The 27,917-nt window shown below is 40.2% G+C and overlaps 1 protein-coding gene across 3 annotated transcripts; it reads right to left on the bottom strand.

The window, feature by feature from the left end:
* Positions 1–1,098: 1,098 nt before the first annotated feature.
* Positions 1,099–27,917, bottom strand: SMARCE1 (SWI/SNF related BAF chromatin remodeling complex subunit E1). Of its 3 annotated transcripts, XM_075911508.1 has the most exons (12): positions 27,712–27,917; positions 25,798–25,938; positions 25,184–25,234; positions 24,047–24,090; positions 19,217–19,384; positions 16,827–16,907; positions 14,745–14,876; positions 11,343–11,514; positions 6,780–6,952; positions 5,598–5,699; positions 4,475–4,685; positions 1,099–3,050 (listed from the first exon to the last, which is right to left on the bottom strand). In XM_075911508.1, exons 3-12 carry the CDS (start codon positions 25,188–25,190, stop codon positions 2,839–2,841), a joined length of 1,302 nt encoding a protein of 433 aa, XP_075767623.1. In that variant the 5' UTR covers positions 25,191–25,234; positions 25,798–25,938; positions 27,712–27,917; the 3' UTR covers positions 1,099–2,838. The 3 variants fall into 3 exon arrangements, with proteins under 3 accessions (XP_075767623.1, XP_075767622.1, XP_075767624.1); XM_075911507.1 differs by lacking the exon at positions 25,798–25,938; XM_075911509.1 differs by lacking the exon at positions 25,798–25,938 and having other exon boundaries at positions 19,280–19,384.

Below are 27,917 nucleotides of genomic sequence, written 5' to 3'. Positions count from 1 at the left end.
ATTCCTCACTGCCTCAACAAACAAAATGTTTTGAAAATGGGTTGTTATTCCAACAAGATTTGCCCAAAGGGTAAAACAAAACAAAACATATGCATGCTGAAACTAGATGAAACTTGTGAGTGCACATCTCTGTGTGTGTTATTAGTAATTTCCATAAAAGGACTTAAAAGCAATACTCCAGATGCCAAGACCCACTGTTGTTTCACACGAGAACCCTCAGATTCTAAAACTTACTGAAGGCAGTCCAGCAAAAGCCTCTACTCAGCACCAACCATCAAGAGATTAAGTAGTAGCATCTTACCTCTTTAGTTCTCCTTCTGGACAATGGGTACATGACCACCACTGGTTAAGATTCAACCTGGGACCCACAGGCTGTTTGTCATCTATTGACATCCTGAGGGCCATACAGGTATCATGTGGGCTGTGGCCAATAACAAGTTGTGGGCTCCATATGCATATTGCAGTGTATGATTGGGTGCCAAATTGTCACTACAAGGCCAGGTTCAGTCCTCAATATTTGTGAAATTCTATGACGTTAAGGTGGCTTCACATTCATGGCAGAATTTAGGCTAGGATATTAAGAACACTCAGATTACACAAGTAGGTTCTTCAACTCTTGTAAATCAATTACTGATTTTAATTCAACTCAACAAATGTTGTGGAAATTTCACTTTGTTCTAACAACATTTAAATTATTTTAAATCAGTCAAGGGAAGTTAAATGTTTATATGCCAAAAGAACACAAGTCAGCAACTCCTTGTGGCATTTCTACCTCAAATCTTTTGTGTTCAGTGGTTTAAATTGAAAGACACCGTTAGGATTCTTTTTAGAAAAATTTGGCCTGTAAACTCTTAGGCCAAGAGCAAATAGCAAAACAAAAAGCAAAAACAGAAACCAACCCTAAAACAAGTTATATTGCAAAATAAGTTTTTGCATGTACTATACCACAGAAATGATGCTTGTGTAGCGTGGACTTGCAATTTTAGTGATCCTCTGATTTAAAAAGGAGACATGCCTGGGGGAGCTCTTTGTATGAAACACAAAATCTTAAGACAGATAACACAGATGGACATAATTAAAAAAACAAAAACAAAAACAAAAACCCATGTTCTACTTTATTATGTTTAGAACATTTAAAAAAAGACCAAAACATTTTTTTTAAAAGAACATACTATCAGAAATACTACTATTCAGTAAAAACCTTCTAGAGCTTACACGAAGCAAATGCATCATGTGGTCTCTTGTGGCTGGAAAAAGTCATGAAATGTCTGGTGTCTGCCTTATTTTATTTGAAAGGGGTGGTTGTTTGGAGTAGGGAAACAACAGAGTTTTCATATTTTGAAATTGCTAGAGTGCTTGAAAGCTCATGTCAAGGAAGGCGGCTATTTGTTACTGTTTATTCTGCATTCACAACAGTCATCATCGGAGGGCAAGAAATATGACATACTTAAGTATTCCCTTGCTTTATATTTTGCCACACCTTTGGATAGTCCTTTGTATTGAACAAAGATCAAAGAGCACAGATTAACAGTGACTGATGCGGATACGAATCCCACATTACATAAAACAGCCCTGAGGCATACCGTAACCACAATAATAGCATTTGAAACAGATCAAGCTTCTGATTATTTGGAAATGTGCATATGACTCTTCAGAGCATACAAGAACTTGCCTTTTCTCTCTTGTGAAACAGCTGCTGTTACTGTATGAAAGGGAACAGAGACCACACAGAAGAAATAGGATCAAGTCTGGTAGTCTCATTGAGGAAAGCTCTTCATAGATTTAAAGGCAAGTTTTCAGTGAGCAAAGACTGAAGGACTTGATACTTACTGGAGATATTACACCTGGCAAACAGGGAGGCAGCTACAAAAGCAAAGCAAAGCGACTTTTACTTTGCTGTACTTTTAAATCCTTCTAATGCTTCATGCTCTTTTCCTGGCATACAGATAGCAACATGACAACTACCTGAAAGACAAATCCATTATTTCAGCCAGAGGAATGTCAGTTCTCTTGAGAGAGAGAAAAAAAGAGAGAGACAGAAACAAAATAAACTAAACTATAGTGGGGCTTATGCAATTAGGTGTTTGATCTCACTATGATGGGCCTGGAACCAGTGGAGTTTCCTGGTTGGCACCAATGCAATTTGCATTAGAGCATCTAAAAATTCTAACCCCAAACAGTGTTTATTCTAGAGATGTGAATACAAACAAAATGCTGTCCCCAATTCAATGCTACTTCATTAGCATTCAGGGTTGGATATCAACTCCTTGGGTACATATTTAGTATTCCCTTATGGTAAACAAGATGATGGCTTTGGAGGAAAACACCTGAGGCTAAGGCAGAGAATAGGAGTGGATTGGTAAGCCTCACAAAAGGTCAAACTCAAGCTGTGCTTTACCCAGACTTCAGCAGAAAGGGAGGGGATGCCACCCCTGTCAAAGGAGTTCCTCATTAGAACAGACAGAGTAGATACTTGATATTTCTTACGTAAAAATCACTAACTCTGTGTGTGTTTGTGTGTGTGAGGGGGGAGATCAGGCCATCCAGGATACTCTTTTCATATATATATAAAGTTAAAGACACAAATACTGTGTTTTCCTTTGTAGGTTACTATTAAGACATTCCTCACTCCCTAAAGACCCCTTTGGGTTGGCCATGTTGGTATGGATACATTATGATAATCAGTAGTTAATGCCCAGTATCCTTTGGTGACAAATGATACGGACAAGGAAGAGTGAGTTTAAAAAAACAAAAAACAAACAAACAAACAAAAAAAACACACAGCACATTTCAAACAGAAACCAGTACTTTGTTAAGAGCCATGGAATAAACTAGCATTTATTCTTTCTTCTCATTATCCTCAGGGGTGGCGTCTACTGGAGGCTCCTCCACTGTTGCGCTGTTGCTCTCTGAACCAGTGTTACTGTCACTAGTTCCTTCCTCTGCAGTACTATCAACCCCATCCTGGCCACTCTCCTTATCTTCTGGCGTCGATGTTCCTTCCTCACCGTTCTGCTGGTTCTCTGCAGTTTCTTCTTGGTGAGCCTCCTCTGGAAGACGACATTTCTGTGTCATTTACACCTGTATAGTTGGCTATGCAAATACATTTTAGGAGCTAAAGGTCTACGGGGGGAGGAGGGGGGAGGAAAGAAATATATGGGATATCTTTAGAGCCCACAGCCAATACAAAATTTGTATCTGCAGTCATATCCACAAAAATGAGCAGTGGATATCTGAATCCATATCTGCAGATGTAGATATCCACGGATTTGCAGGGCTCTAGAGATCTTTGATACTAATAATTCATATTTAAACATTTTTAGTAGTTCCTGCTCTGGAATACTCTCAAAACATGCATGAATACACATAGGCAACCTAGGCTAGTGAATGGGCTGCATGAGAGACCCACCTTCATTGCAGTGGGCTGCAAGACTGTTGTAGCCAAGATGGCTTCCTGGGAGAGGGTAATTTTGCTCACTGTGCTTGTGTACTTAGAATTTGCAGAGTTTGCAGACTGAGCCACAGCAGCGCTCTGACTGGATGCAGAGGGAATGTAAGGCTCTCAGTCAGTGTCATGTGCAATTGGAATACACCTCACTTCACGTGCCCTTGCTTTACATGTGTATCATTTTAGTAATACTGGTAGGAAAAAAACAACATGGACAGAAACTAGCAGAATCTGGCAGCCCTGTGCATGGGCAACAATAAACAAAATGTCTTGTGGGTCACACACACAACCCTAATGGACAGCATGTTGCCCACCACTCATATACAAGGTACCTTCCACACTACTTCTTTGAAGTACCCTATAGCCTCTAACTCTAAGAAGAATGCTAGCCACATATAATAAATAAAACAAGCAATAAAACTCCAACTTCTCTACCACAGTCACCTCTCCCTACCTGTTATGACAACAAGCTGTGCTTGAAAATGATGCATCAGTCATGGTTACAATATCTAATTCTTTTGCACTGTAGGTTTGGCAAGCAAATTTCAGGGAGGGGAAGCAAGTAAGGGTTAAAAAGTACAGTCAGAAAAGTGTAGCTTTCCTATGTTTGTTAAAAGCAGAGGGAGGTCTACAGTGTTCCCTCTAAGGTGTGTGCTTGTGTGGCCACTCCAGAGAGATTCAAATGCTGCTTAGCTGATTAGCAGAGGGTCCACTTCTAGGCTTTTTGTTTCTACGGGTGGTGCACAGTCACATGTGTCTCAGTGCAAATTATTTTTATTCTGCACATGGATGGAAAAGATTAGAGGGAACATTGGAGGGCTTCTTCTGGTGCAGTGAAAACTACCTGTTTTGTTACAATCAATATGCTGTTTTTGTTACTACACTTTTTTCCGTTTCAAAATTCAAGTTGTTTAAAGGTTTAAAAAAAAAAAAAAAAAAAAAAAAACCTTAAACCTTAGTGATGGCCTTTCTTGTTTGTTTTATTGATGTAACAGAGTTCTGAAGCCAGCTTTCACATGCAGTTACCTGTCTCCATGGGAATGCTCTCCTCTTCCTTCTTCTCCTCCGTCTTGTTGACTGCTTGCTCTTCCTCAGCGGCTGCATTAGTCTGACTGAGTTCAGTTTGCTCAGCTGCTTCTTTTTCCCTTTCCTCTTGCCTCTTACGGGCCTGTTCCTCAGCCTGAGCAATTTCAGCTGCTATTTTTTCCATGTCCACCTCCACCTTCAAACTGCATAACTAGCAAACCAGAAGAGAAAAACCCTTTTATTAATCCAGTACTTTTCTCTCACAGGTTAGCATTTGGGTGCCAGGCAAAGCAGTTCTTGCGCATTAAGGATGCATTTTGAAATAAAAAAACAAACAGAAAAACCTCATTTTGAGTCCAGTAATTCTGCATGGGACACAATGGCCTTGTATCCACTTACCAAGAGATCAACGCAGTGGAGATGGATATCTTTGGGGTCTTTTTAGTGGGTCTAATTGATCTGGCCACCCACTGACTCTGGTACTCACCAGGTCGCAAGGAGTAAGGCATGTCAATGGGAGATTCTCCCGTCAACCTCCTGCAGCGGGGATACCATGGAAATTCAAACGAAGATGCCTTGACTTCAGCTACGCTATTCGTGTAGCTGGAGTTGCATATTTTACTGACCAATGTCAGCACCTTGGTTTGTTAAGTTTAAGAATACAAAACGAAGGGCTCCAGCAGCTATAGAAGACCAATTCTCTCAGAGATTTGTGATAAGATTATGGAGCAAAATCAGAAGAACATTGTAGGCCTATATTTAAGGAATACAAAGTATATTTGAGAAGCGTGAACACAAGGGTGGCTTTAAACCATCTTTCCTATCTTTTTGATCTTGCGAACAAAGCGTTGGTCTCCTTGACTTCATTTATAACAGTATGAAAGCTGCTTTTAATTATGTTAGCTGACAACAGCCCTATCACAGAAGCCTGGAATCACCAAGATACTAGGAAGCCCTCTGGCCAACACTTGCTCTATTTTCTAGATCTAGAGCATCACAAAAAATATTCTGGAACATGAACCCTCTACATTTAAAAGTGCTACACGTTAGCTAGGCAGAGTACTCATTTTGAATAATGTGCAACAAGTAATGTTCTAGAGGAGAGAATATTTCAAAGTTCTACCCTTTTCAGTTCGTTGTTAAAGGATTCTGTGCTTTCCAAAAACTTCCTCTTCTTTTCCTGATGACGCTCTTCTATTTGAAGGAGCTCAGCTTCTAGTTTTCGCTAAAAGTAAAAGTAACCAAATTATGAAACTTAATAATCAAATATACCAAATATTGGATACAATGGTTTGATGCACACAGTGTAAATACATTTTTAATATCCATCTCACCCTTATGGTGGAATCTGATTTTCCTGATTTGATGCTCAATGGTTGAAATGTGCAAATGAGAGAGGTCTCCCATCCCACATGATAGCAATAAGAATTCATAAAGAAATTGAATTATATTGAGTCCTAAGGCATTCTAAGCCCTTTACAAACACATAAGATGATAGGTGCTTGACCTGAAGAGCTTGCAATCTTCAGACATGCAATCAGTATCTTTCTACATATTTAGAGTGTCTCATGCATTATATGCACTAAATGGAAACTAACATAAGAGAAGGAAATAGGATGCAACACATTTTCTCCTTTCTTTTATAGTTGAAAAAGAAGTCTTCCCTCTTTCTCGTGTCTGCCTAATTTGCCATAATTTATGTATATGTACATACATATGCATTTTATATGTCAGCTTTGCCTTTTCAATTGGTACACACAGAGGAATCTATACAGTTGAAATTAACTAAAATTTGTCTTAAATGTGACTATTAGATATTTACTTATGCCTTTAACATACAGTTACAAATGTTAAAAAAGCAGGAGATTTACCACATTGATAAAGGGCCACTAACAAACACATAGCTATAGGTAACATGCTACTGAAAGTCACAACTGCACCAATATCTTTAAATCAAAAGCTTCTTCTCTACATTTTTTTAAGGGTTATATAATTGCAGATGACTGACATGATGTACTATAATATTTAAGAGGTTACAATTATGAGGTTAATCAACATCTTTTAATAACTCCATTTTATCTTTTAGTAAATACAATGTCACAATTTTATATGATGCATGGGAATCAAAGAAGTTTGCACTTATCCCTTGCTCCTCCCAAAAAGCCAGGGAGAGATTAGTTATCTGGGGCATGAAGAGTACTGAGATGTCAACAAGTACATTCATGTAGATGATCTAAATGACTTTAAACTTGGAGTGCAGCCCAGAACCATTATATTTAATAACTTTTAAGTAATTAATCTTTACCTGATGAACCATTAAGGACTGAACTTGGCGTTTGAGAACTTGCATTCTAGCTGTAGTGACAACAGAACGGACATCTGGTACCACACTTTCACTCAGTATCTCACTGATCAGACGGTGGTTCCTCTGGAAACGAGCTGTAGCCGTGTGCTTCATCGAAAATCCATCATCATAATCTGAAACAAAAATTTGACAAATTAGACAAGTCAAGTGGCAAGTCTCATTAAAATGCATCCATTGAAGTCTTCAATTCAATCAGGAACAGAACTGTTGCCATGATGCCACAAATACATTTATGTACAAAGAAATTAGAATTACAGAGTATCAAATAAAAGAATCAAACTCAGTTCTGATGTGCTGTATTCTATGTGCTGTGAGACAGCAGAATATGGGAGCTATGATTTCAGTCAGACCCCATACATGGCAACAAATTGAGCTATTCTCTTTGAACAGAAATTATTAGTGCCCATGACAACCCACTACTTTTCCTGTGTCACGAACAAGAGAGATAAACACTACATTGATTATACAAAGTCTGATAATGAAACTTAACAATATATGGTGCTCAATACAATACATTCTTCATTAGAACACAAAACAAAGTTCAACAAAAGTAAACTTCATAGCTCAAACCAAACGGGCCTAGTATTTATAGGTGCTGAGCAACTGCAATGCAAAGTAAAGTAAATAGAAATGGCAAATGCTCAGCATCTGAGGTCCTAATGCAAAAAAGCCACACAAACAAAACCTACTCTAAGTTTGTTCCCAGAAGCCAAACAATGAATTAGTAAAAATACTTTACTAGGAAAAAAAAAAAGTGAATCATGCATTAAAAGAAAGTTATAGTTAACAAATGTCAAGTGCTAGGAGGAGAAAATACCAGAGAAAGGCTTGGTCTCAAGTCTATGACGAACCATCCCAAAAGGTATGTGACAAAGAAATGTTTTCCTTAATTAAAATGAAGCTCTAGCTCTGTGACAAAACGGGAGTTTAGGCAGATGTTATTCTGAGGATTACGTGTAACTAATAGTGAAACAGTTATATTAACCAAGATTATTGAATGTACTAGCTATTCACTTTCAAAAGCAGAGCAACATTTTAAAATCACACCAGAAAAGAAAGATCTCCAATTATTAAGCTGTCTTTCTCTTATTTTAGGACTGGTCTACTGGACTGTTTAGTTTAGGGCAAAGTGACATGTTAATCTACCCTACACTAAACTGCTACAGTCTGCTGTTTGGCAGCAGGGTCTACAGCCATCGCAGGCTTCGGGACAAGGTGTGCGTGGGGGAATCCCCCAAGCTCCGTGCCCTGCAAGGGACGGGTCCTACAGCAGTCAGCCCTTAATGCCACCCAGATCTCAGTGCACGCCCCTATCGCTTCCAACCCTCAGAGCCGTGCAGAACAGTGTTTTGGTGGCAATTCAAAGGAGCCTGGGGTTCCTGCTGTTGCCATAGCAGCAGCAGCTGGAACCTCTTCCTTTGCCCTCCCACCAAGGGGCCTGTTGTTTGGATACAGGTGACGTGCATTATCTGTTCATTAATGCATTTTGATCTCACCAGTTTCAAAATGGACTAGGTGAAAGCGCATTAAGGAACTGTTAATGTGCCGCAACAGATTCCACAAGGACTAGTTGAGCTAGCTGCCACGCCAGTTTGCCACATCGCTGCAACAACAAAGAGGTCTCTGAGCTTTTAAGGTTGATATGTTTTCATTTTCTATCCTCATTGTCATCACTGAAAAGTCTTTCCCCATCTCCTTTAAATGATTACAAAAATATTTTGTTATTCTAAGTTGTGTTTTTTATTTTGCACAACTTTCCCAGTTATGAGGTAGAAGCCAGTCCCTGCGTTACAAACGCATCGATTTACGACCGTCCGTATTTACAACCAACCACCTATAAAGCTGGAACTTGAATTACGAACAAAATCCGCACCTACAAACAGTGAGGCCGTACGTAAGTGAATGTAATCCAACTTACGAATAGATCGAGTTACGATCTAGTGTTTGGTATGTAACTTGTTTGTAAGTCGTGGACTGGCTGTACATATTAAGACTGTTGTTTCACTTGTCACAAAACTGGAGGGGAACCCCCCCAAATTAAATGTATTATGCCAGAAAGTATTTCTGAAAAGACTAATTTTCACTAAAGCTAGTCAGCCTGAATATTGCTTTCCTGGAAAAAAAAACAAACCCCAAAACCAAAACACAACAGTTTCACATTTGGGATGTATACAGCATTAGATTAATTTGAAAATAAAAAGACTGCAGAAAACTTGGCACAATAACTTAGTTATTTCATAGATTTTCAAGCCAATGTGGACCTTTATAATCATTAACCTTAACATTTTACCAAATGATTGCTGAAAGAGGCCCCTAACTTCAGATTTTTGCCTCAGAACACATCTTTTAGAAAGCCATTCGATCCTGATTTACAGACTTCAACTGACAGAATCCACCACATACAAATTAAAATAATGTTACTACGTTTGCTGCTTTAATTTAAAAAGTTTAATTTCTACTTTGAATTTGTCTAGCTTCAGTTTCTTGACACTAGATCTTGTCATCTCTTCATCTCCTAAACTCAAGAGCCTTCTACCATTAGAAAATTATAATAAGCTATTTGCAATTTTAGCATGAGATTGCAAGTTCCTTTCTATGCTGTCAAATCATGAACCAAATTCACTCCCAAAAAACAAGTACAATTCACTTTAGTGGGCGATGCCCATGATTACATGCAAGTTGAATTTGACACAGATATAATCAAGTTGTAAAGTAGCTTATGAAATGACAATTGTTAGAATATTCCACGAACATTCCTGTTTTACTCAGCTTGTACTGCACGCAGTGGGAAGTGCTACTTACCATAGGAATTATTTCATGGTTGTTCTTGGTGGAAGGGGAAAAATAAGGGTGTAATTGCCTAGCTTCATTTTTCACCTTCAGGTTTCAACAGATAATTATTTTATCATATTTTAGCATAATTTTAAAAATGAAATGGACAATATCTTTGCGTGACTTCTCAGTGGGTGTGATATGGATGCCAGAGAGGTATTTCCTTTTAGGTAAAGAAAATGTTTTGACAGTTTTCTCATTAAGTTGCCCTTTGTGCTGACAAGTTATCTTTTGATTGACAGAAGCAGCTGAACAAATGGCATAAGTGTGTTCAATCGCTCTAAAGAATAAGTCGAAAGGCAACAATCAAGTAAAGTAAAACATTTAATTCAAATAGGAATGAGGGAGCCTTATGAAGTACAAGGGACTACCTGAACAGGCCTGTACATTTTGTCAGAGATCACAGAAAATGTGAATTTGACTAAAGATAATGAAATCTTAGAAATGTCTGTAAAAGTACATATGATTAGGCTTCAAACCAAGTGTTGTTGCCACCTGGTTCTGAGACTCTGTATGCTAGGTTGCAAGGCAATGACACTTGACCCATCAGCTCCTCCATTTCCATCTACAGAGGGGCAAAGGGGATAACATCTGAATGGCACTGCAACCCATTGCACCAGGTTACAATGCTCAGCATTGGGCAGGAATGGCTGTGTGAGTGCTTCATGAGTTCGCTCCCAACTCTTGTGGTATGTTGCTGTAGTGAAAGCTACATTTTTCCCCCCTTCACCTCTGCTGTGCAATTTAGAATGGACGTTTTAGTACAATTGTAGTCTAAACCACATATAGCTGTCAACTGGTTTAGTTTGAAACAGACATTTGAAAGTATTTCTAACAGGGTTGCCACCCTACCAACTAGAGCTTTACAAGAACGTTGAGTGCGTTGGCTGCTGGTGGTCAGTCTTAAATTGAAGAACAGCGGTGTCATCTTACCACATAGTTTGGAGTAAGATGATTTTTAAAGTTAGTACTAGAGTTATACGTTCCGTGTTTGTGCAGTATAGGGATGTAAAGTCATTGAAAAAGCTAAACCATGTGACCACTAAAAATTTTAGCAGTTACATGTGCTGTGGGCTCTACAGTATGAAGTTTTATACTTAGCTTTATACTGCAGAGCCCGCAGTGAAACGTTCCTGGGAGCGAGGCCACCAGGCCTTGCCCACCCAGCTCCTGAGGAGGTGGCTTCGTTGCCTCTATGAGGCAGGGAGGCTTCCATACTAAATTTCATAGAAGAGGTGCATGGGAAAAAAAATGCAGCTTTTACTACAGCAACATATCACAAGGATGGGAGCAAGCTCATGAGGCACTCATGTTTAACCTGTGGCAGAGGAGCCAGGCCCACCTTAGAAAGGGGCTGCTCTGGCTGGTCAGAGCAGCCTGTGTCTGCGGTGGGCCTTGTGGGGATAGAGCAGCCTCCTGCCCAGTCCGGACAGCGAGCTGCTCCAGCACCTACTGATTAATCGGAATCGTTAAGGGTGAGACTTATCAATTAACCTTTTACATCCCTAGTGCAGTGTTTCCCATTATTAATTAATCCAGGAATAAATCAGTCAATTAACTGCTTTCACAACTGAGAGAATAAATAAAACAACTGCCTGAAACTTACTCTAGATTTTATGTCCCAAGGTGAAAATATACCTCACTGAAAATGTAAATCTCCTTTTTGCTTACCATCTGGGTCTTCTGCTGGCTGGATGCTCATATAAGGTTCACCCTTCTCCATGCGTGATTGTCTTTGTCGGCTTTCTTCCTCCAACGCAGCCTCAGCCCGACTCTTTGCATTGATGTAGGCTAGGTAAGCAGGCGAGTTATGGTAGGCCTTCATGGATTCATTGTACTCTATCTGAAATTTGACGGATATAGTTTTGATTGCAATAAAAACTAATCTTACGTACTCTGACAATGCTGTTTTGCTTGTTGACATCAGCCAAATGGTCCAAAAAGACAATCTGTTATGAATGTTTTGACTCCCTTTTTACCACATTTCTCTTTTAGATACAGACTCAGAAACTCAGGTCAGAAGGAACCACTGTGATCATCTAGTTCATCTCCTGCACATCACAGGCCACGGAATCTCCGTCATGCTCTCCTACAATAGACCTAAGTCCTCAGATCCTGATTTAAAGACTTCAGGTTAGAGAGAATCCTCCTGTTTAATATAATTCAAACCAGCAGGCGACCCATGCTTCTGAGGAAGGCAAAACACCCCTTGGGTCTCTGACAATCCAGCCTGAAGGAAAATTCATTCCCAACTGCAAGAATGGTTATCAGTTAGACTGGAGGCATGTGGACAAGACCCCTCAGCCAGATTCCTAAGGGAAAAAAAACTTTCTGTGGGGGATAGAATTAACAAACCTATTTCATATTGCTTTTTACTTGGTATGCACTAATTTCAGTGTTGGTGGGGCACCTACACATATGATTCAAGAAGAAAATAATTCTGGGAAATCTTATACTATCCTCACGGCTATGATTAAAGATTAAATCTTGCAATCAATTCTTTGTTTTGACTACAACTATTGCAGGGTCCGCCCATGTTTTTTATTCTAATACACCATCTTCTTTACAAATCTAGAAATCCGGAGAGTTAACCTTGATTTCCTGTTCTCCCTCACTTCCTGTTCTCCCTCACTCCAATACTGCTTATATCAGAGTGTGCTTATCCCTTCCTCCAGGACAGAATCATTTATTTTTGTCAATTTTATTATCATGTACTGCAAATCCCACTTTTCATTCTCTTATTTTGTTCTTTAGTCCCTCCCTACACATGGCTAGGGGCGATGCAACTAATCTATTTCAGGTAGCAGAATTTTATCACTGTACCTGCCTACATGGATTTACTTCCCATTTCAACCACTTTTTAAAATCTCACTTTTAAAACCTGTTTTATTTGGATTGTGTAAAGCATTTTAATAGAACCACAGAAATGTAGGGCTAGAAGGGAAGCCATCAAGTCTAGTCCCTTTACAGAGACAGGACCAAGTAAGTCTAGGCTAGCCCGGACAGGTGTTTGTCCAACTTGTTCTTAAAACTCTCCAACAATGGGGATTTCACAACTTTCCTTGGAAACCTATTCAAGAGCTTAACTACCCTGACAGTTAGAGAGCTTTTTCTTGATATCTAACTCCAGTCTCTCTTGCTGCAGATTCTTGTCCTACATTCAGTGGATATGGAAGTACAATTGATCAGAGTCCTCTTTCTAACTGCCATTCATAGATTTGAAAATGTATGAGCCTCTCTGCTTTACAATTTTCTGTTTTCAAGACTAAACATGTCCAGCCCTTTACACACTCTCATAAGGTCAGGTTTTCTTAACTTATTGTTTTTGTTGTTATTCTCTGGACTCTCTTCAATTTGGTCATATCTTTCCCAAAGAGTGGGGCCTAAAATGGGACCTAGTACTGAGGCTGAAGTCTCACCAGCGCTGAAGGGAGTGGGACAATCACCTCCTGTGTTTTACACACAACACTCCTCTTAATAAACCCCAAAACGATACCTGACTTTTTTTGCAATAGCATCACAGTATTAGCTCATATGCAATTTGTGATCCATTACAATCCCCACGTAATATTTATTCTTCTTTTGTAGTTGTGTGTTTGATTTTTCTTTCCTATGTGTGGTATTCTGCACTTATCAAGGTTGAATTCAGTTCTCCAATTTGTTTTGAATTCTTTTCCTGTCCTCCAAAGGACTTGCAACCCTTTCCATCCCGGTAGCATCTGCAAATGCTTTCAAGTCATTAATGAAAAGTCTGACCCCCCTTTTGAACCCTAATAGGTACCCCCATCCAGTCTGATTGAAAAACATTAATAACTGCTATTTTGAGAATGGCCTTTCACTTGTTTTGAGATGCTCTGCATTAAAGTTCAGTTGTACTGTATGATACTGCAGTATGTACTGGAAGGTGCCTTCAAATTTACAGTCAATAAAAAGGACTTATTTAGCAAGAAGTAGGAACTTAACTCTAAGGAATTTGTTTCAAATGACAGAACCCTAATTTAAAAAGAATTTTTCTGTTGGTTAAAACTATTAAGGTAATATTTTGGATGAAAACAGCAAGCACCTATTTGACCAAGTTACCTGTCACCTCAGATTCATGCAATTTTAACACAACACAATAAATGAAAAAGAGATGTCCAACAAATAGCTCATAACTGTCTTACAGGTCTCTGAACACCTATTACTTCAGCAGTGTTGAAAAACTCTTTAAAACTGTCAGCACAGACACAAGATATATTAGTGTCCTTTGCGATGATGATCTGTAATGAAAAGCTAATGAATACTTGCCCACCAAAAAAAGCCAAAACCAAACCAAAACACAGTTTGGCCCAGTCAAATTTTGCAAGGCTAGACCACAGAAAATAATTCATACACGTTATTCATAACTGGCCAGCTGAAGCTACAGAGCATCAGCTTTTCAAGGATTTTGTTGTGGAAAAAATCAAGTCCACTCAGTTAAAATTCCTATTAAAATATAAAAAATTCATTTTAAGTTGGGTCTATATATGAAGGTCCATTAGGGATGTAAAACCCTGTTTAACTGGTTAAACATACTGCTATCAACTGCATTTAACCCTTTAAAGGGAGTGGGTGGAGGAGGGACACTGCTCCAGCAGGGCTAGAGTGCTCCCCCCGCCCGCTGGGATTGAGTTAGAGAAGTCCCCACTGTAGACAAGGGTTGCTCCAGCCCGGTGGCTCTGATGCAGCAGCTCTGTTTCCTATGCAGGAGCTGCTGTGGCTACTTCTGCTCGCCTCTGTGCTGGGGGCCTGGCAGGGCTAAAGCAGGACATAATGTGGGGAACAATCCTGGGAAGGAGTAGATAAAGTTATTTTCTATTTATATGTACCGTGAAATGTCACAAGGCCCTAATTTAGTAAGACACTCAAGCATATGCTAAACTGAGAGCATCAGACTACTCCATTAACTTCAACAGGACTATTCATGTGCTTACAGTCGGGCACGATTAAATACCTAACTGCACTGGGGAACAAGCTTAACTCTTCTATGCCAGTGGTGCCTAGGACATAAAATGGGAGCATCAGCATTAATAACAAAATATTTAATCCCTTTACCTTTTCTGCTTCATATTCATTCAAGTACTCTTGCTTCTCCTCATCAGTGAGATCTCGCCACATCCCTCCAATGATCTTGCCAATTTCCCATAATTTCAAGTCAGGGTTGGATGCCTTCACTTGGTCCCAGACCTTAACAGAAACAGTTGGAGCTTAACTACGGATATTCATTAGGGATGTTAGTGTATAGCTGTTTCAACTATTAACTGATAAGCTTCAGTTTATTCAAACGGCTACACACAACTCCCCCCTCCCTTGCTGCCTCTGTATCTGGGTGGAGGTGGGAACCAATGCCCATGGGGATCCAGCTTAAAGCTGGCTCCCGGTGGGTGCCAGTTCCTACAGAGCCACCTCCCCTACCTGCTTCTACAGAGGCAGCATCGCAGGGGGAAGGAGGGAGCTGGTGCTTGGGGGAGCTGGCTTAAAAGCAGGTTCCCCATGAGCACTGTCTCTGTGTAGCCATTCTCCCCCCACACTGCTTTCTCTGTGTCAGAGGCAACAGTGCAGTGCGGGGAGAGGGGAAGGCGGGATGCCAGTGCAGTCTCTATCTGCAGGGAGCTCGGGTCCCGCAGACAGGGACTGTTGCCACAGAGCAGTCTCTGTCCATGGTGGATCAGGGCTCGCTGCAGACAAATGCTGCTCTGTGGAATGCCAGCTCAGCCTCTGTCCACAAGTAGCTCAGGCCCCCCACAGTCAGGGGCTGCTGCTGCCCCACTCTGCTGCCTCTGATACAGAGTCAGCAATGTGAAGTGGCAGGGGGCACCCCAGGAGTGGGGCAGGGAGCCAGGACCACATAGCTGCTGGCCCCGAACCCTGGGGAGTATTTTAGTAACCATGTACCTGCTAAAAACTATTGTGGCTACACAATTACTAAAATACACAATAGCTAACATCCTTAATATTCATCATGATATTCTTTTAGAAAAGATCACTGTAAAACAAAACTATATTAAGAAAAAGTCTAGCTACCGTCAGTGATTACTTTTTGGGGCATGGAGACAGTACTACAGTCAACTACTGAAACCAGCAGCAACCTGATTGATTGACAACAGTTTCAGTTGCAAATCTGGCCCTTAAACCTAAGAATTCTATTCTAAAAATGCACCTCACAGTGTCTCTGGGGAAAAAAATTAACATATCATGCAAACATGTCTAGCACCATTTATGTTCAGATCCATGACAATGCACTGAACTTTTAAGATCAGAACTTGGACCTTTCTGTATTCAACAAATTTTTAGTCGTCATATTGATCAATTTAAATTCCAACAACCCCCCCCCCCCCAAAAGTATTTAACTTTTAGATAAAAAAAGAAAGCTGCCAGTGTTATTACTTGCCATGTGCGCTTAGGAATACCATTTGACTTTGATAGGAGGAGTGAGGGTTGTTGGCTTAATTCAGACTGCTGGTAAAGAGACTTTACCAGAAGCAGGAAAGCATGTATATTTCCTTCTGACCCACCCACTCCTTGAAAATGGATCACACTCCCTCGTCATGTTGAATCAGATTCCAACTATCCACAATACTCAATTTCCCATTGCCTTTCTAACACTTCATAGAAGAGTGCAGCAGCACTACCACCGGTTAGTTAGCTAAAGACACACATTCCTCCCCTTGCTACTCTTCAAGTCTAGCTACAGTACTGTACTATGCTACAACAAGCGTTCTCTATATAGAGGAAGCTCTGACAATATGTTCTATGTGGAGAAGGTGGATGTTTGACAGCAGAGGCCATGGCAGTAAATAACCATTCAAAGAAAATCTTAATTTTGCCTCTTCTAACCTTGGAGATATAAGACAGGGAATTAGAGGGTGCTGACCCCTTTTTTTTGGGGGGGGGGGGGGTAATCTCTTTCTAGGGAAAAACAAAAGGTGTCATATGGGTAGACCATAGTTGCCATTATTCTGATGGGGAAAACAACTGTGTTTTAAGATTTCTTATATGAATAAGTAAGCTTGGCGGGTTGTAAGAACCTTTCAACAATGTTTAGAAGTTGGAACTAAAATAACTAATCAATTGTTGGCATAAACTTAACCTTTATTGCTATTTAGTAACTCAAAATCCAAAACACTGTTTACTCACCTTCCTGCTGTATCTCATGTAGGGCATCAGAGGCTTATCCGGTGGCTTTGGAGGTTTAGGAATTGTAATACCAGAGGAAGCCTATAAAAAACAAAAACAAAACAGATGAATCCGTTTCTTAACATGAAAACTAGGCAACTTCAATACATAGTAGTCTGAGAATATAAATACTCTCATATATTAAGTACATATACAGGTACTATAACTAGTCCTCAGAATAGTTGGCCAAATTTCACCCACACCACCCAAATTTATTTGTCCAAGTATTAGTTTGAAAAAAGTTACTCAATAAAAATCCAAACACAAACAGTTTTCTGAAAACTAAAAAAGAGAGTCTAAAAATTTGCTTCTGCTCACTGGTCCCAACAGTTTGTTTTGATGTGAATGACTGTTATGGTACCTGCTCTGACAAACTAAAATTACTACGGGGAGAAAAAGGAAAAGGAGAAAGTGTGAAAGAGTAGGAAATTATCCAGACATTCTTTCATTCAGTCCATCTTGGAAATATGCTTCTTCCAAAAAACCTTTCAATGGTAACTTGGAGTCGATCCAAATAATAAAAAAAATCTCTATGAGACTGATCCCTCAACCTTTGCATCATTTGAGTCCAAATTGCACTGTTCTTGTCCAAATTAGATTGTGAGCTCCTTGAGAGACCTTGTCTTCCTTTAGGTTTGTACAATGCCAAGCACGTTGCCTGTACTTAAAAAAAAAAAAAGACACTAAACAGTAATTGTTATTGATTGAAAGCTGTAGCATCCATTCATTTTTCTGCTCTCTTCCATTTATACACCACCTCAGTTAAAAATAGCGCATTTATTATAAGACAAAGTTTGTTCCACATGGAATAATATACTGACATCAAATAAGTTTATAACAGCAGTAGATTCAAAGGGCCAAGAAGGGTAATGTTGAGTGTTCTTGCTTTCAATACTTTAATCTGGATATTTTAAAGTTTTACTACATTTATGAAATTCTATGAAACAATGCATATATTCTTGCATAGAATTGTAATGTAAATGAGGTGTATGCATTACCAAATGTATACATATATACACACAGAAATGGATTTGAAAAACATTAACTGAAACTGTTTAATGCTTTTAAATTAACAGGAATTTAAAGATACCATACATATTGATATATGCATGGTAGAGAAAGCTGCATATGCTTATGACGTACAGAAACAATGAAAATTCTGACATCTAATCTACTCATGTATTCAGTGACATAAAAGTAAGTTCAGACACTCTGATCAAACGCCAGCTCATACCTTTACTACAGGGCAAGGGATCTTTTCTTTAAGCACCTTATTAAATGAGCTGAAGTTATGGAGTTTAAAAAGGTAGACTGTATTAAACGGCATCACCTACAAATTAACTGACAAATTCTTATTTGCTTGGGTAGAAACGGTGCCCCTAGCTTCTGTTTTTCGGGAGGTGGGTGACGGGAGAGATCACGTGAGGATTACCTGTTGTGTTCCCTCCCTTCTGGGGCATCTGGTATTGGCCACTGTCAGCAGACAGGATACTGGGCTGGATGGACCATTGGTCTGACCCAGTATGACTGTTTTTATGTTTACAATCTGAAGTGACTAGAAATTGTATGAATAAAATTTTACACATCTTTGGGAAAAATGCATACAAATAAATGAGCATGTTTATATTAATTTTAGAAAATACTGTATGACTACAGATTTTACATTAAATATTAGGAGAAAAGTGTGCATCTAAAGTTTTATTTTCTTTCTTGCCTGTATGCAGATTGTGTTTTGTATCTTTACTCAAGCTCAGAATTATCCCATATCAGAACATTTCCTCCCACTTTATTTCAAGTATTCCTTGAAGGGCCTACAAAAAGCATCCAGATTTCATCCAGCAGAAAACAGGGCCCCTCATATTTTATCAATACTACTCATTTGGTTGGAGAAGTCACTGCTGAATCTAGAGATTTGATACTAACCATATAGCGTAAGACTGGAATGGAAAATAAAGATTGGTCCTACATGGCACAATAGTGAGACGTAATTACCAGTTACAATTTCCAGTCTGGAACTTGCCTTTTTTTTTAAAAATTTGGTGCCTATAGCCTCAATACAATTTATAATTTCCTCCCTCCAAGAGGAAAATATAGTCCACACCCATACTTAAGATTCCTTCCATAAATGTGTAGTGATCATTGAGGCTTCAAATCATGGAATTAAAAAAAAAAATCCACATTTCAGATGGGAATAATAGATCTCTCGATCTATTAAACAGAAGCTTATTTTCCAGTACAAGGCTTCACAATGAAAGGGAGAGGTAGGAGAGGGGAGAAGATGGGGAAAAAAGTCAGAGTTAATAGTCTATCTTTATAAAATTGGCAGCAGCCAAGATTCAGAAGAACCTAACTCTAAAGCCATTTCTGGTCAATTCCTGTTGTTTGCCGGATGATGTAATAGTTGATTCTCCTACCGTGACCCGGCTGTTGGTGCCCGGGTTCCCTCCCAGCCTGTAGTTGTTGTAGGCCAGATGGCTGTATGGATTGTATCCCACAAACCCTGGTGTGCTGGGCATTTGCTAATGGAAACAAATGAGACAAAAACACGAATGAGAAATGAGCTCAAACGAGGAAAACACAGAAATGAAAATGATCTGCAATATGGCATGCAAAAACAACCAGAATTTAAACAAGCAAATGAGGTGTAGCAGTTGGTTTCCTCTAACCATGTGAAGTATTCCATTAGAAACTTGTTTAGGAGACAGGCTTTTTTAGTTGAATGTGTTACTATAAATTCACAATTGTCATCTGATGTTTTATTATTAGACGTGCAAATTCTAACATGAATATGCCATACATCCTGCTATGGATATTATAGTTTGCAAACTTTTCATAAATGGCCAAACAATTCAGGGAGAATCTAGTATCCAAATAAACAAAAGAATTTAACAGTCAAAACAGAACAGTGCATACCGATGATGTAGAAATCACCAATAGCATCGTTTACTATGTGCACCAATGGAAGACAAGCTATTGTTAAGAAACAAAAAAAACCCCTCCCAAAACAAAACAAAAAACCATTGATATTGATAGTAAGACAGTGCTTCTCAAAGTGCAATCGGTGGACCAATAGTGGAGTATGAAGCTTTTTCTGATGGTCAGCAAAATTAAATGTTTTAGGAACTATACACTGGAGGGTGGGGAGGTGAGGGTAGGCTAGAAGAGAAGGTGATCCATAGAGTTATCTTTCCCTTATGAAGTAGTCTGAAGAATTAAAGAACTGGAGAACTGCTGCAAAGGAATGTACATTTTAAATACACTTTTTTGTAGTTATGTCAAAAACAACATTTAAATTGCTTCTAAAATAATAATTAAATTAACATTCTAGAATCTATTCTAGAAATTAAATTCAGTGGGTTAAGTTTGTGTAAATGTTTAATAATGTAGGTCATTGAATTTGGATTTTTGGGAATCATTCTGCTTTTTAAACCAACTACCATTACTGTCTCATTTGCTGCCTTTCTTCCATTCATTTCTGTCTTGCCTCTTTTCCACATTCCCTAGTTTTTGCTTAGTTTCTTTGTTAGAACCCCCCCCCCCCCACACACACAGCTGTTGAACAGTGAGCCAGTCTCATCCTCATCTTCACTAGTGGTACTACTCCACTATAATTCTTTCTAACAAATCTTTGAGCTTTGTATCTTACCTACTCTGTTCCTTGATGGTTTTAAATCTCATTCATGTAGTGTCTAACCTAGAGGTGGGCAATAATTTTTGATGGCCGGGGGGGGGGGGGGGGGGGGGGGACCCACTCCAAGAATTTAGTGGTTCCTCAGCCAGGGTTCCCTCACTTCCATGCCCTTGCACTAGCTACAGGGGTCATGTAGGTTTGAACACTGTGAGGTTGGAGTAGGGAGGGGCACTTAATGCACTGCCTGTCCTGCAAACAGGCCAATGGGAGCTGCAAGATTGTGCCAGGGGGCAGGACAGCACACAAAGCCTTTTTCCCCGTTTCCGCAGGCTTACAGCATTCAGAGAGCTGCTCTAAGCACCATATGGGGGTGGGACAGGCAGGAAGCCTGGCAGAGGCTCTCATGGGATCTGGTGGATTGGTGGGCCGTTTTTGGCTCATGGGTTTTATTTTTTTTGCCCAGTCTAACCCAATGACTCTCAAATTGTGGGTCAGGACCCCAAAAGTGGGTCCCAACTCCCTTTCAATGGGTTTGCCAGATGGGCTCGGACTTGCTGGGGCCCAGAGCTAAAGCTCAAGCCCCACCCTCAGAGGCCAAAGCCTGAGGGTTCAGCACTGTGTGTTGGGACTTATATTACAGGCCCCTCACCTGAAGCTGAAACCCTTGGACCTCAGCTTTATCCTTTACCTGGTCAATGGGGTCAGGTGCAATCAGGGTTCTTTCAGGGGTTGTGTAGTAATTTTTATGGTCAGAGAGGGGTCAAGGTGCAAAGAAGTTTGAGAACTACTGGTCTAGCCACATTCCTCAGCAGAGTTGTGGCTTTAGTTAGCAACCCATACTGGAATAACGATTTAATGGGTCTCAAAGTACACTTTGTCAGTGGGATGTATTAAAAAATACCATTATAAACACAGTTAAAATGCAGTTCAGTGCTCCTAAAAACAAAGACATAAAGGATATATAATAAAATGAAGATCCTTTATATGTGAAGGGTGCATTCACTTTATAAACACTTTAGTGCAAGAATACATTGACACATCGCAGTCACTTCACTTGGATACAGAAAACAGTAGTAAAGTTAGTCTTACCAGCAAATTTTTAAACATTAATGTGTTTTACTCTTAAGCCTCTCAGACACAAACACAACAGTTGCCATTGACTCAAATTGGTCATGTTTTAACTACTGTACGTAAACTCACTTTTCAATAAGCAGCCACTTTACTATAAGATCAGCAGTATATGATTTCAAGCATATTAGATCTCTTCGCCAAAATAACTGGACAATGTTATGTACAGACACTAAGTCTTTATGGTGCAAAACAGACAAATCTAATATTACAAGAAGAAAAGCAGAAATGTTTAATGCAGACTGTCTCAAGTCAGGCTAATTACTGCTATTTTCTGTATTAAGCACAATAAATGTTGACAGCAGAGGAAACGGGCAACGGATCCACATCTGCATTTCTGTTTTATCTACATTATAGTGTAATTAGATTCTTAAGTACTGCACATGAAGTACAATGAGTAGTACATAATAAAGATGATAAATATCAGTTAATTGAATAGCTGATTAACCTCATGAATGCTTCTCAGTTACTTGACTATTCTATAGTCCCTGGGGGTGGGGCCAGCAGCCAGTGCGCTCCGGCCCCACTTCCGAGGAGCCCCCTGCCACTCTGCACTTCTGCCTCTGTGGAGTTCCAGGCAGGAGCTGGTCTGCGAGGGGAGCTAGTTTAACTGCCTGCAGACTGACTGCCTGTTGCCCCACGCTGCTGCCTCTGATACAGAGGTAGCAGTGCGGGGTGGCAGCAGCCCCTTTTCAGGGTGGGGGGTTGTCTGAGCTTCCTGGCTCATTTCTGGCTTGAAATGAGCCAGGCTATCTGCCCGCCTGGCTCCTAACACTCTTTAAATGCAGAGCCACAGCAGGGGTAGGTCCCGGACCCAGCACAAGCTGGGACTGAGCTGGGCTGCTGACCAACCTGCTAAAAAAAATTACTGACAAGGGGGATGGGGGGGAAGATATGCAAGTAGACTATAGCATTACCTGATAAGATTTGCTTATTGGTTAATCAACTACAGCCGGTCCCCGAGTTGCGAATGGTCGACTTACGCAGTTACGACCAAAATGTCGTAAATGGCGGACCCCGAGTTGCGAACGCGATCCGCGCTTACGAACAGCGCGGTCACGTGTAACTCAATGGGGTCCGACTTACGAACAAACCGAGTTACGACCAATTGCTTGGTCCGTAACCGGTTCGTAAGTCGGAGACAGGCTGTACACTATTAGGTCCCTAGTACATATAGATGATGTACATAAGATAGGCACCATGCATTGCTGATTGCACCTCTGAGATCACAAACATATACAGTTTTAAAAATACTTGCTTATTTGACTAAAGAAAGTAGCACATCAAAACTGAACATGAATAAAACTCCCTTTAACAAATACTGCATTCGTGGAGTGCCCTATTGAAATCAATGGTGTTCCAGATGTGATTGCAGACCAGCACCTATCACATTAATCCAAATAGTAATATATTTAAAATCAAGTAACACATTTTTTGCTCTGCAAATATCTTAATATAACTTTGGACTCAAGCTATTACCAAAACTGGCATACACATGCAAAAAGTTTTTTTCTCCCCAAAATGTATATGGGAAAGTTTATAAATTTCTTTGATGTCAAACATCCATATCCTGCTCCCCAACCTCTTTAAATATGGACTTTGGTTTAATTAAAAAAAAAGGAGATTACATAGTTCCTATTTTGGACTGGAAAAAACGTATATCCTAAGAGCACTAACTGGATATTATGTAATAAAATTTTGCAGGTAAATCCTCAACAGATTGGCTCCTTTGCAAACACAAGTATTTACTTTATTATTTAAAAAAAAAATCTACCACTGGACTTGCTCTAAGTCTACTTTTCATTTTTTTAACATCACCATCATGGATTTCAATAAATTTAAGTAGTCAGCACAAGAGGTACATTACTATGACTCAATATAAATGAAAGCTTGCATAATCTGACATAACTATGTGAATACCACTGAAAAATGGTAAATACAAATTTAAATCTACTGTAAAAAGTACAAAAAATTATGTTGAAAACTTGATTCAACATTAAGCTCATAGAGGCAAGACAGTTGAGATTTCAGTATGCTACTCAGCCCTTAGTTTACTGTTATATCCAACTGGAATATTTACAACGGATACATGGATAGCAGGCCCAAAGGCTACAAAAGTTCACCCCCATATTTACCTTTACTCATGACTGCTAGCCTTATGGGCTTTAGTGTGAAGTTAAGCACAAATTTTAAGTATTTGAAGGATTTAGCCTTAAGAACTGAATGAGTCTTATTCCAGCTTCTCCAACCCTTTTACAAATGTTGAGGTTAATTTAATTTAAACACTACATATCATTTGACAAATTCAGTGCACATAATCTTATGTTCACAATATTTTAATATTGGTAGGCTGACTACCAAATTATTGTCTTAAAAGCCAGATGACCAGATTTGTACTAATGAGAAAATTCATTATACTTACGGTTGTGGGAGCAGGGGTGGGAGGTGGGGCATAGGATGGCCTTTCTGTTTAACAGACAAAATCAAATGAATAACTTCCTGACAACTCTGAGATAAATTATGCATACAATATCCCAAAGCATTCTAGGCACCCAACAATAATTTGCTAAGAACCATATAACAAGACTGAATCTTATCCCAAAGTGTTTATAAATTACACTGACAAAATAACAAAATAAAGATAGAAGAAAAAAGAATGCATTTTAAAAAAAGACATCCTTAGTGTCAGATTACTAACTTTATTTTACATGGGTTGGGGTGGGAGGAAATGTACGAAGAGAATTTGGAAAAACTGCTAGTCACGATGGAAATTAAAGCACACTAAATTTTCTTCAAAGGCAAGAAAATGGATTTGAAATATAGACTCTGACATGTAACAGTGTGCTTTACAATGAAGCAATTGTAAGCTAAATTTTACATTGTTACCCAATTTACCCCCTCCTCAAGTGATTTCATTCATGACTTTCAGTAATATATACAATAGTTGGCATTAAATAAAAGCACAGAGAATGAGCACATATTTTCCTACTTCATCTAGAAGATGCACAAGAGTAACTTAGTGGTGAATTTAGTTCAAATTGCTTACAAATTTACATGATTTATATTTACTAAAGAAGGAGCAGATCTTGTCCCGTGGTGTGGAAGGTCCTGCCTGTTGGTAGGGAAAATTGTGGGGAATATTGGTGTATGCATCCCAAAGCATAACTCCACTGGCGATCTACACATGCCAGAGAGGTAGATATGATGGGATGAATCTTCTTCCGCTGTGGAGGATGTATCCAAATGGCTCAGACTATTCTAGCCTTAAGAGTGATAAAGTGGCTAAAGTACAATTATGCAGCTTGGCAGGTAGGATGCTTGCATGTTCCTTTCACCTTTTGGACACTTAAAAGAAATCCTCAGTGCACAATGTTGGCTATGAACTGCTGTAATATTTAGTACTAACTGATTGGTAGTTCACTTATAATTACTGTACCTGATAATATTCCTCTTATAATTTTCGTGGTGTAGTAGCCCTTTCCCATGTAACAGCAATGTTATTCATGAAAGTAAGTGCCACCGAACAGACGTCTTACATTTAAAAAAAATACAAACTTACTTGACATTTTGGCAGATAAATTTTCAGCCAGCTGACATTATATCTCAAATTCTGAAAAACAAAAAAGAGAACACAGTGTCAGACTGTTAAATACAACACTTTCTGTTTTCATGAACTGTTAAAACAAAGAACATAATTAGAGCTTCTGTTTTTCAGAATTTATTAATTTCATTTTATGGGGTTTATTTTTTAGCAATTTTGCTATATGTATATGTCCAATGAGGTTTTTGAGGGGCTCATTGTATAGCCTGTAATATAAATAATCTGTATAAAGTTCGCTAATGTGCTTTAATGTAGCACAGTACTGTTTAAAACAACACCATGTTAAAGCACACAAGGGAACTTGTAGCACACACCAGCTAACATTTGTATGCTTTAGAAATCATAGCCCTATAATCTGTACTACTACTTCATGTAGACACAAGATAAGCATTTCCAATGTTTTTCCACAGTTTATTGGATTTGAGAGAGCAAAATTGGTCCCAATCCTGTAAATGCTCATCATCTGACATAAATAATGTCTATGGCATCAAATATTAACACTACTATAGGCACAGGTTTCAATGCTGAACCCGTGATTATTTCCACACATAATAAAGTACTTAGGCACGTACATTTCCATGCCCAAGGTCTATGGATGGTCTGGAATGTAGGCGACACTGGATAACTCTTACGAAAGAAGTTATGCTCTCAGTTGAGATTCCAACAAGGTTAAATGAAAAGAATGCTTCAGTAGGTCAATTTTAAATGGAGGCCTGGCTTGAGAACAACAGAAAGATCTCATTATTCATCCAATTTTGGGGTGAATGGGAAGGAATATACAAAATATACAAACATAATATGTAACATACTAATTTTACAACTTTTTTTTTAAGATGAGGCACATACTAAGCACGTAGGTGATAAAAACACAGCCATGTCACTTCTGAACACAGGGTTTTACACCTTGAGAGTTTTACTCCAATCAGTAAGGGTACCTTTGAAAACATTATACCTGGAAGGTTGAGTTAAGGTATGCAACTCCAGGTACGTAAAATACGTTGCTGGAGTTGGCTTACCCTAAGTGGACCTTGGTACAGTGTTCACAGAGGGAGTCCAGTCTACTTCCTTTACTTGTCACGACTGCTAGGAGTACTGGCACCAACCAGAGCCGCCCTGAGTTTCATTTTGAAGGTCTTAACTAGACCCACTAAATTGAATACCAAAAGATTGATCTCCGGCATGACAAATGCAGACATGGTACCAGTCACTACAGCAGGTGTACTTGCTTAAGGGAGGATAGTACCTGCCTTCTTCGCTACCATTTTTGGGAACGGGGCAAGAAATAATTGCTTCCTTCGTTATTGCTGACAGCCTATTCTCCCTTCAAGGTGGAAGGAGGGGGAAAGGGAACCATTCCCTTCTCCTTGTGAGGTGCATGAAGAGGGGGACTAGCTACCTCTCTTCTCCTGCAAGGTGCATGGGGGGTGGTTAGCTCAGTGATTTTCAAAATTGGGTCATAACCCAGAGGCAGGCTCCTCTCCCCCCATGCTTTGTTTATTTATGTGTAAGCAGCTCCCACTGGCTGCAGTTTGCCATTTTCAGCCAAGAGGAGCTGTGAGGCTCTGTAGTTATGGACACTTAGGGTACGTCCAGACTACAGGCTTTTGTCAACAGATACTGTCGACAAAGCTTCTGTCGACAAAGAGTGTCTAGACTACATCCAGTTCTGTCGACAAAGCCAGCCGCTTTGTCAACATGACAGTGTAGACACACAGGACAATGTAGATGCAATAATGCCTTCTGTTGACAGAACTCTGTCGACAAAAGGTGTTATTCCTCGTAGAATGAAGTTTACAGCTGTTGAGAAAACTGCTGAGTCCTGTCGGCGCTATGTTGACAGAACTCAGCGGCAGTGTAGACGCAGGTATAATTTTGTGGACAAAAGTCTACTTTCGTCGACAGAACCCTATAGTCTAGACACACCCTTAGATAAACAAAGCATTGTGGGCCCCACAGCAGTTTACCTAGGCCAGTCCCTGATCCAGCTGTGAAAACCATTGGGCTAGCTATGGCCCTCCTCCCCTGCAAGGTGCAAGGAGGGGGCTGGCTACTCCCCCTGCTCTGGGCATGACTGTCTCTCTCCTCTCCCTGCAAGGATGCATGGAGGGGACGAGCTACTGCCCTCCCCACTTCAAAGCACCAGAAGGGGGCTGGCTATCCCCCTCCCTTGGGCACCGCTGTCTCTCTGCTCTCCCTGCACGGAGTGAGCTGGCTACCCCCTGCCCATGGGGTGTCCGTGGGCACCACTCTCTCCCCCCTCCCCCCCGCGAAGCGCATGTAGGGGAGGCGGGGGGGGGGCATCGTGTGTCTCTCCCTCTCCCTGCGAGGTGCGTGGGGGGCGGGGGCTGGCTACTCCTCCGCCCATGGGCGTGGACGCGGGGGGGGCATCGCTCTCCCACTGCCCTCCCCCCACTCTCCCACGGTCTCTTTTTCGCGGGGCCGGTGCCGGGCCCACTCACGCAGCGCCCATCGCCTCAGACACTCACCCGCTCCAGCACCGGCCTGGGCCCCCTTTGTTCTCAGCCAACAGCGCGCTCCTGAGTGGGCAGCAGCGACTCGGGGGAAGCCGCCCGCCCTTCCGCCTCAGCACATTCCACACGGAGTCCCCAGCTCCCCCGCTTTTTCACTCCCTCCCCTGGCTTATTCCTGGCCAGGCTCCCTCCCGCAACACCCAGGGAATTTTTATCGTCTC

The sequence above is a fragment of the Pelodiscus sinensis genome, chromosome 29 (assembly GCF_049634645.1).
Source record: "Pelodiscus sinensis isolate JC-2024 chromosome 29, ASM4963464v1, whole genome shotgun sequence".
NCBI lineage: Eukaryota > Metazoa > Chordata > Testudines > Trionychidae > Pelodiscus > Pelodiscus sinensis.
The sequence above is the reverse complement of the archived record's forward strand: the minus strand, read 5'-3'. Positions and strand labels throughout refer to the sequence as shown.

Coding starts and splice junctions, on each gene's coding strand:
- SMARCE1 (XM_075911508.1), bottom strand. Junction 19,385..24,046: donor CCACCCCTGCTCCCACAACC/GTAAGTATAATG, acceptor TGTTTCCATTAG/CAAATGCCCAGCACACCAGG. Junction 5,700..6,779: donor AGTCCTTAATGGTTCATCAG/GTAAAGATTAAT, acceptor TTTTACTTTTAG/CGAAAACTAGAAGCTGAGCT.